At 49.3% G+C, this 10,221-nt stretch overlaps 1 protein-coding gene across 1 annotated transcript; it reads left to right on the forward strand.

Moving 5' to 3' along the window:
* Positions 1–7,088: 7,088 nt before the first annotated feature.
* LOC123075094 (heat stress transcription factor C-1a-like) lies at positions 7,089–8,308 on the forward strand. Its single transcript, XM_044497772.1, has 2 exons — positions 7,089–7,346; positions 7,515–8,308. Exons 1-2 carry the CDS (start codon positions 7,110–7,112, stop codon positions 8,220–8,222), a joined length of 945 nt encoding a protein of 314 aa, XP_044353707.1. The 5' UTR covers positions 7,089–7,109; the 3' UTR covers positions 8,223–8,308.
* The last annotated feature ends 1,913 nt before the right edge of the window (positions 8,309–10,221 follow it).

A 10,221-nucleotide genomic window follows, 5' to 3' on the forward strand; every position in this document is an offset into this window, starting at 1 on the left:
CCGACATTTTTCCAGCTCTTGAGACAACATGTTGTTCTTCTCTGTGAGCACCTGGGTATACAATGATCCTTAAAACAGTTGTATCAACTGCTTCAAGTCTCGGGGGCTGCTGGTATATAATTATCAGATTTGTGCACATGTGTACCTACCCGCATATCTTTCAAATGCTGGTCTGTGGCTCTAGTAAGCCCGTCTCGAGCAGCTCGGATGTATGCATCAGCCGAGCTGAAGGCGCTGAATGCCTCCTTTGTAAAGCCGAGGTCGCGAAGAGCGGCCCGCCGGCACCGATGATTCATGGCGCTTTCCACTTCAGAGTTTGTGACGGATACATCATCCGACTCCTCTGCCGAAGGACAATCCGACGTCAGTCCCGTATCAGCCCTTGCCTTTAAAGCAGGGTTGGGAACCTGACTTGTGGAGGCGCGGCCGGCAAGATCCCCGGACATAGTCTGGCGAACGCTTTTCCTGATAAGACACAGCGGATAATGTCACAGTTTGATGTGACTGCCAGGGGGCATGATCAAAAACCATACCTCTTTGCTGAAGGCTCTGCCGTGTTGTCGTTCGCTTTCCTCTTTGAATATTTGCTTGGTGCGGGGGCTGCTCTCTTAGGAGATGCCTCTGGCGCATGTTGAGGCGTCGGGCGCCTCCCCTTCGGAAGCACGAAATAGTGCGGTGAGTAAAGGCGTAATGAGGAAGCTCTCCCGAAGAAGGTGTCTCTTGATCACTTACATGCGAGGCAGGGAGGAGACCGGGATAGTCGGCGGTGATGGCCAATTCCGTGCCATCGTAGCTCACCTGGTAGAACACCCCATCCTCGAGCTCCACAAATATGTCCGGATCCTCTTCGAATCCGGGGTCAAGGTCCCGGTTGTGATCCTTTGGCTGTGGGGCGGGGCTATGGATCCCCTTGGTAACCTTCCGCCATTCCTGTTAGAAATGGATGAGTTAAATTCCATTAAAAGTGACTCATGGAGAGGATTGAGTAAAGTGGTGGGATTAGAACTCACCCAGCTAGGAGGATTGTACATGGAAAATCCATCTCGACGTTTAATACGAGTGAACTCCTCTTTCTCCCCTTTGTACAGTTCGTCCAATATTTTGGCCAAAGCAGCGGGGGTGTCCGGACCCTTCCGACCGCAGCAGGAGGCGTCATCTTCCCCATTATAGTGCAACACGGGAAGCCCTCTGTATTGAAGCGGCTGAACCCCCGCACTATGGAAGTCGCCATTACCTCGACTATTGATAGTCCGGACTTGGCGAGCGTCTTTATCTTGCCCATCAATTGACAGACATCCGCGCTATCTTCCTCCTCAAGGCTTCGAGGGCGTCAGCTGTGGCGTTTCTTCAACGGAGCGCTTGAAAATTCGGGAAGACACATTCGGACTGGGTCAGGAAGGGCGACGTCCTTAATATAGAACCACCCGGAAAGCCATTCTTCGGACGCCTTCTTCGGCGTGCCAGACAGGTATCCGGTTCCGGCGATGCGCCATACCTCGGCTCCACCCACTTCGAATATTGATCCCTCTTAGTTACGAGGGACGAGGCAGAATAGTTTCCTCCATAATTCAAAATGGGCCTCATAGCCCAGGAATAGCCCACAAAGAGCAACGTAACCCGCGATGAGCAGGATGGAGGCAGGAGTGAAATTGTGCAGTTGGAGGCCATAATATTCCTGAAGTCCTCGGAGGAACGGGTGGATTGGAAATCCGACGCCTCTTAGCAAGTAGGGAACGAAGCACACTCGTTTCCCCCTGGATGGACTGGGGAAATTCTCAGCCTGAGCCCCGCCGTTGAAGGAAGTCAATCCTGCTCGAAAGGGGAGATCCGCGGGGGGAAGAAATCCCTATGTTTGCAGCTTCACCAGCTGACCGTGGGATAAGGAACATCTCTCCCAATCGCCTTTTTCGGAGCCGTGGGGACGGGAGGAAGAACTAGGAGCGCTAGCCATGTTGGAATGGTTCCTCCTAGCAAGCTCCGAGGATTTTCCGCGTGGTGTGGAACGGATCTGAGATCCAATATCTTTAAATAGAGCTTTTCTTACATGGCCGGGCTGTTATGTGCAAGAAATACCCTGACCTCTCGTATTCGCTCGACACATGGAAGCTGAAGTCATGGATGCACAGAAGCCGATGGGTACGACATTAAATAGAAGGCCGAATACAGCTTTTTGAAGTCATCGAAGGAGGAACCCGCCTTGCAATGCCGAAGACAATCTGCGCGCCGGACACATTGTCATTGAAAGCCTGGCTCGGGGGCTACTGAGGGAGTCCTGGATTAAGGGGTCCTCGAACGTCGGGCCTGTTTGACATGGGCCGGACTGATGGGCTGTGAAGATACAAGACCGAAGACTCTCACCCGTGTCCGGATGGGACTCTCCTTGGCGTGAAAGGCAAGCTTGGCGTCCGAATATGAAGATTCCTTTCTCTGTAGCCGACTTTGTACAACCCTAGTCCCCTCCGGTGTCTATATAAACCGGAGGGTTTAGTCCATAGGGACGATCATAATCATATAGGCTAGACTTCTAGGGTTTTAGCCATTACGATCTCGTGGTAGATCAACTCTTGTAATACTCATATTCATCAAGATCAATCAAGCAGGAAGTAGGGTATTACCTCCATAGAGAGGGACCGAACCTGGGTAAACATCGTGTCCCCTGTCTCCTGTTACCATCGACCTTAGACGCACAGTTCGGGACCCCCTACCCGAGATCCGCCAGTTTTGACACCGATAGCAGCGCTTCGCCATCCAGAGCCAAGGGGAGGGGGAATCCCCCTCCAATTCAGCATCCCTCTCCCCTTTCCATGGCGAGAAGGGGGTGCCACCCTTATTGGGCCTTTATGGCCCAAGTGGTCTTCCACCACTTGGCCTTATTAGGCCCATCGATATTAGATTAAATATATATTTGTTCTAAAAGAATTTAGAGCACATATATATATATATATATATATATATATATATAATTTAACATCCCCGGAAACATTTTCCACCTATATATATATATTAATCGGTAATGCCCGGTATTACCTGATATTCACGAAAATCCTTCTGGTGACTCCGAAATGCTTGCGGAACCTCTTCGAACTATTCCGGATATTGATGAAACAATTCCACAAATATATTCTCATCACCCCCGTCCTACTAACACTCAACAGATCATGATTACCTTAAGTTTGTGACCCCGTAGGTTCGGTAAACCATAGACATGAATGAAACCCCTTCGTTCAATGACCGATAGCGAAACCGTGGACATCCATATCGGTCCCTATGATTACACGAATGATATTCGAGTGAACCTTTGGTTATCATGTGATGTTCCCTTTTCTTCGCGATACTTTGCAAAACACGGTGTGCATCGGTATCCTCCAGAGTCATCACCATGCTCACTATACCGTTGCTCTCGTTACCGGTTTTGTTCTTCTTTCTCGTTGACGTGTTCCGGCATCCCCGTGACGTATTCACCTATGTCTGGCCAGACGATGATGGATGCCGTCACACCGAGAGGGCCCTAAGAATATCTCTCCATCATCGGAGGAGCAAATCCTACTCTCGAGCTGTCCGGTCACTTGTCAAACTTTCCGGTGAGCCTGAAAGTTGTCGTTATGATCACCTTGTTATAGATGACGTTTGAGCAACCCCAAAGCCCACCGCCCGGTAGGAAGTGACGGAGACACTCTCATGGTCTGAGGAAGTAAAACACATGTTAACACTCCGTGTTATAACAGATGATTTTAGATGATATGATCACATAGTATAACAAACACGTATTGGGTAGATTCAATATGATCGTTCTTCTAACGTCATACCCTCAATGTTGTTTTAGGACTATGTTACACTTAATGATATCCTAAGATCGAAAAAACATGATCTACAACAACACTTGAGCCGGTCTTAGAGGCGAGACCAGGACCCTATTGTTTACCTTTTATTATTCCACACGTGCATATGAGTTTTCCACTAAATCGCATATTCCAGGATCATAGCAGTTATAGCATGGAATATAAACTCTTAACTATGAATAATGGAAATATAATAATACAATATTATTGCCTCTAGGGCATATTCCAACACTACCGACGGTGATTCCATCCCGTCGACCGCATACACGGTTGACGGCAGAGTAGGCCTCCGAAACCCCGCCTCTCCGGATCCTATACGGGAGAGGGGAGATTAGGTTTTTGGGGAGCGTCTCCTATGCGACTGCTCGCCACCGTCCGTCTACGTCTGCGTCGCCTTCATCATCACCATGTCCACCACCAACAAAGCCGACCGTGCCGCCGCTGAGAAGCTTGAAGCCGAGAAGAAGGCCACCAAGGACACACTGCCGCCGCCGCGGCCTCTACCTGGTCGATCAGAGGGTATAACTCACTTATCCCGCTCTTGTTTATTATGTTTTAGCCGTACTAGTGATTTGCATAGATGTTTCTACTCTCTATCTAGTACGCGATAATATGATCAAGTATCTATATGTGCTTAGTGCTGTTTACGTCATGCTCATGATTTATTCTTGGATTGATTTAATCGAAAAATGCCTATTTATTCAGCAGATGTTTCTTCGGCTGATACTTACATTTCTTTGACAGTATATTTGACCGACCCCTACATGCCTAGCTAGATGATAGTATGACTTTCTTCATGACATGTACTAGAAACCAGTGACATCTCGCCAGTTGACCATCAACCTGGATCGATCTGAATTAGGAAATCAAGAGCAAGAGTACCTCACATATTAACTCACCCTGCCACCACCAATTCAAACTGAGCAACCTAGCAAGCTTTTTTTAGGCAAAAGCTAAAAGCATCTCTAAGGAAGATCCCCAAAACGGCCCCATATATTCGGAAAGACTGGCCCAACGGGCCTTATCAAACCGCCCCCGAATGTCTGGATAGTCCGGACTATCGCAAACCCATCCCAAATATGAAGCGGATATGGGACGATCTGAATATGTCCACTAGATTGACCCCGTCTGTTCTGGCCCACCCGAGACCCAACAAAATCCACTCCCCTGGCGCGGGTAAACCCTAATCCTACCCCACTCTCACTCTCATCTCCTATCCTCTCTTCTCTGGCCCGGTCCCTTCCAGTTGTTCCCACCATCATGCCCGGATCCGGATCCAGATCGGAGCACGACATCGAGTGGAGCTCCCTACTGCGGAGGACGCCCAGGAGCTCGCCGAGCGGATCGCCCACCGGTGGTCCAAGGTCAAGACACGTGAACCGGTGCCATCCAGCACACCAACGCGGATCTAGCAGCCCGGCGCCATCCCCTCCTTCAACGCCATCGCCGCGGCCTGACAGCGACTCCGCTCAAGGAGGGCGTTGAGGCTTCACATATCGAAGCTGAGAAGAAGGCAGAGGAGCAATCCTGGACTGCTCGTGCCCTCGCCGGCCTGCAGAACCCCTACGGCACCTCCATGGCCGGCGACTCCTCCAACTCTTACGGTCCCGACGACGGTCCCTATGCCATTTTTGAGCTGTACTACCACCAGGGAGATGCTAAGGGGAAGGGCAAACACCGGTGAAGATGCTATTTTCTTTATGTCCTTTGTCCTACTATATGTTGCATGTAGAATGTCTTATGCATGAACTATGTCCTATCTGTCCTATGTTTGAACTATGTGCTATCGAATGTTGCTATGTTGATCAATGTTGCATGGATTTAGAGCATCTACGGACGGTCCCCTAAAATCCTTGTTCGCAGACACGCCTGGTCACTAACCGGACAAGAGAGAGAAGGAAAAAAGATGACCCAACCGGACCCCTCACATCATCTATATACGCCCGGGCTATCCGCAAACCCTCATATTGAGAACAAATATGGGAGGATACGAGGACTCGCGGACGTGCCTGGTCAGTCCACCATTTAGGACGCGACCTAACCCGGACCACAATTTTCTCTTTATTTATTATTTCTTTTGTTTTCTCTCTTCATCTTTATCAATCACGTGCAAGTGACCGGAGATATAAGAAAGAAAATGAGAAACATGAATGCATGTACGGACAAACAGGGCTTCAAAACAAACACGCCAAGACACTGACTGGACGCTGGACGGACTCCCATTTGTGGTTGGAGGAACTGGTTGGATATGCTCTAATAAGTAATTACTACATCAATTATTGTGCTAGTGCTAGTTGATAAGACCACATGAACATGGACACAAGGTGACAAATACATCCCCATTTTGGAAACAGGGTCAAGGAGCTAGGCAAGTCTGGGAACCAGCCAAACGCGAGGAGGCAGCAGGACTGGCCCCAGTTGTTCCCATCCACCCCAAAAGCATTGGAGCAGACAAGATATTTTCGAAGAGAGCGCAGCTGCATCGTAGCGTCTGTCCAAAAGCTTAAGCGCATGAGGAGAGGGCCCGGCCCCAGCGCCCATAGTATTTTGTTACTACAACCACGGTCCATATTTGTCGCGTTGTCATCATCTGATGCTATGTGCTGCTACAAGGGAAGCCTAGTGTGTGATCGAGCTAGGCGATCGATCGCATTACCAACACAGTGCGAGGAGACGCACAAGTTGACAACCTGGTATGTGCTAGCTCCTACTCCGCGGCCAGATCGAGAGGAACAAGCTTGAGAGAGACCACGTCCAGACGATCGAGGTAGTTGGAGTTGGGTTAGCTGGGCTTTGATTTTGTGTTGTCATTTCTTGCACTGTTGGAGCACGCTCTGGTCCAAAAGGCGGCACGGTTTCAGCGATATATCACCGGAACGCGATGGCAACGCCAAGAAGGCTGGGGATCGATCGACATGCTACTAGTAGCGTGTGCGAAGGATCTGTTTTCCAAGCTCACATACGTCAATTATACTATATACATTAATAACCACGAATGGGTAAGGTCATCACTCATGGGTTACAGTATTAGTTTAGGCGTTTAGCGTCCTCCTGTCAAGCACGCTGCATAAAGTTTGCCGGCCACCGGCCCCTCTCTGCTAGCAATCAGACCTGCCTGCTTGCCCTTTTGAGGGATATTGACGTCCGGTAGTGACATAGAGTAGAGGGAACTCCCAGTGCCTGAGGTCCGCCACCCGGTCGTGGTGGAGAGCAAGTAGGCAGCTAATCGGGAGCTCCCTGTGGCCCGGTAGCACATAGGATATAGCTAGGATGGACGGCCTCCACACGGAGCTCGCGCTGGGGCTGATCGGCGAGCTCGAGACGGCGCCGTTCGTGGCCAAGACGTACCAGCTGGTGAGCGACCCTAGGACGGACGCGTTTGTCAGGTGGGGGAGGGACAACAACAGCTTCCTCGTCACCGACGTCGCCGGCTTCTCGCAGCTCCTCCTCCCATGCTTCTTCAAGCACGGCAACTTCTCCAGCTTCGTCCGCCAGCTCAACTCTTACGTGAGTAACTAGTGAGGCTTCCTTTCCCGTGCCGCCTTCCTTTGGCCTTTGTTGTCCTAGTAATACTAGTGATCCGTAGTCTGTTAATGGTACTCGACCTAGGCTTGCACGTGCACTGTACTCTTGCGAAATGTCTGCTTAATTTGTTACGATGAGATTGCTGTGCAGGGCTTCCGGAAGGTGCACCCGGACCGATGGGAGTTCGCGCACGAGTCGTTCCTGAGCGGCCAGAAGCACCTTCTGCCGCGCATCGTGCGCCGCAAGAAGAAGCGCGGCGAGGCCTCTTGCTCGTCTCTCGTCGGCGGCGGCGAGCAGCACGTGGTGGCCAATATAGGAGAGGAAGTGGAGGAGGAAGAGGACGACGAGGGGAGGGAGGCGCTGCTCGAGGAGGTTCGGAGGCTGCGGCAGGAGCAGACGGCTATTGGGGAGCAGCTGGCGCGGATGAGCCGGCGACTGCAGGCGACGGAGCTGCGGAGTGACCAGCTCATGCCCTTACTTGCCCGGCTCGACGAGGATCCCAACGCCACCTCCCTCCACCTTCTTCAACAGGCAGCCGAGAAGAAGCTCCAGCGCATGCAGTTGCCTTCCCGTGATTTTGCTTCCTTTCCCATTGTACCCCCGCTTCACCCGGCGCCTTCACCGCTATTGGCTCTCGGCGACACGGCCATGGGCGGAGCCAGAGTCGGGCAATGGGCGGAGTCGATGCCACTGAAACTCCCAACCTTCGAGGAGCCCTCTGCGAGCTCCGGGGTGCAGCAGGTACCGGAGTTCGAGGGCGGCGGCAGGGATAGCGGCAGCGGCATGGGCATAACTAACAGTGGGACCGCAGTGGAGATCCCCTTCCCGTTCTGCCTGCTTGGCCAGTGTTTCTTCTAAACATGGCGCATAGTGCATGCACTAGCTTCTTGTACTTAGTGTACTTACTAATTTAGCAATCATTTGTACACAACTTTTTTCTACGAAAAGTCTGAATCAATTATAGAAGTTGGGTACAAAGCACTCCAGACATAACAAAAATTATATCGAGGTCCTACCACTACCACCGCCAGAACAAGTCGCCGACACGTCATTGTCACCGTTCCCCTACCGGAATCGGCCTGACCTTGTTCATGGCAGCCGGGAAGTCCTCATGCACGTGGGCCTAAGGACTAGCATCCTAGAGCCATGGTCGTCTTCGTCGTTGAACCCTAGAATCGAAAGTGCATGTCACCATTGCATACACACAACAAGAAACCCTAACCCTCGCAAGCTTTCGCTGCCCCATGTCCTCTTTTTCCCATGAGCGATCACCTGCATGCTGAGACAACACCGATCATGAAAGCCGTCCAACTACGAGGTTTGTTCAAGGTAGATGCCAAAACCTTGAACATGCTATTGTGTCACCGTCGCATGATCTAATCATGCCCCGTTGGATGATCTGGGAGATCAAATATCTGTTGAGGACCTCCTTCATTGATTTTAGTGTGATGCTAGTCGAAACCACACACCTTGATGAACAAGCAGGTTTTGGCACGATATTTTGAATGGGAAATAACTCAAGAGCAGGTTTTGGCACCATGGTATTACCTTTGTCGAAAGAACACCAAATACTTGGCTAATCTATAAAGATCACACGTCTAAACATTTTTGTGCAGTGAAAAAAATTCCTTGTCGAGAAAATTAGCCATGTACATGGAATGGTTCCTCAAGTTTTTCGTTGCTGTTCTGCAAATATTGTTGTGTATGGTCGCCGGTGAAACTGCACTTTATACTGCAAATGATCCTACACTCAACAAACACAGAACAAATGGTATGTTGTTGTGTAATACTGACCACATATAAATTAGAAGTGCTGATCAAGTAAATTGGCCAATAGAGTATGAGGAAGAAGGGTGCAAAGAGCGACAAAATAATTGCTAGTAATATAGAATGCAAAGGGGGAAATGTTGATGAAAATAATTTTCCACAAAAATGCTAGTAACGTGCATTGAACTCATGATCTATTATTTTGAGTCCTACCATGAGTCACAACTCACAATATGCCACAAGTATATCACGATAAACATTTGGCGGTTTCCATTTGTTATTTATGTCACACAGAGCAATGCATATTGGTAACTTTCATAAATATTTGGGTATTAATCTGAATAACCATGAATTCTGGTGGGCCCGCCATTGCCATCTATTTGTGTTTTAATGGAATTACGACGGTTTCATATAAAATAAACAGTAAAATTTGTCCTTTATGAAATCATTCGGATATGGCTCAAGCGATGGCACGCGTCACTCCCTTGTCGAAGTTATTGGCTCAAAGTACTATTTCAGGGTTGAAAGCCCCAAGTTTGATGTGTGATTGGATCAACCAACATTGACCTGCGAGTGACGACTCCTTTTTGAAGATGTTGTCTTATAGTCATGCACTTCTTATTAAGTCGCATGTCGCACAAATGGGTTATGGTCCATTGCCATAGGTTTTCTGATAGGATTGTGGAGATGTTGTCGCATGACATGTCCTGTATGGATGGCTTCAATGTTTCTTTGATTTTGTAAGTGGATTGGTTTGGTATCAGTGTTTAGTATTGCTTGTCATTGTTGTAAATAATTAGTAATATATGAATGTCTTTGTTGGTCAATGCCGTGCCCGGGATTTATTGTCATTTCCTGAGAAAATGGCTTATACAGTGTTACATCAAACAACCCTTCAAGACCCAACTTATTGTCAAGGGTCTGTCTAAGTCTCAATCAATTGATATTTTCTTATGTCTTAATTAATTACATCTATATGTCCGTAGACCACCTACGAGCTACGAGCTGAAGGTCGCGCCGCCGTCATCGCCGAGCTGGTCCAAACTTGTTGTATTAGACAATCGAAAAGTCATCGTGCTAAGGCCCCACG

The sequence above is a fragment of the Triticum aestivum genome, chromosome 3D (assembly GCF_018294505.1).
Source record: "Triticum aestivum cultivar Chinese Spring chromosome 3D, IWGSC CS RefSeq v2.1, whole genome shotgun sequence".
Taxonomy (NCBI): Eukaryota; Viridiplantae; Streptophyta; class Magnoliopsida; order Poales; family Poaceae; genus Triticum; species Triticum aestivum.

What these genes read in the sequence shown, in the direction of transcription:
- LOC123075094 (XM_044497772.1), top strand. Translation starts at nt 7,110, where the DNA reads ATGGACGGCCTCCACACGGAGCTCGCGCTGGGGCTGATCGGCGAGCTC. An exon ending in TCCGCCAGCTCAACTCTTAC is followed by an intron (nt 7,347 to 7,514) that starts GTGAGTAACTAG and finishes ATTGCTGTGCAG; the next exon opens with GGCTTCCGGAAGGTGCACCC.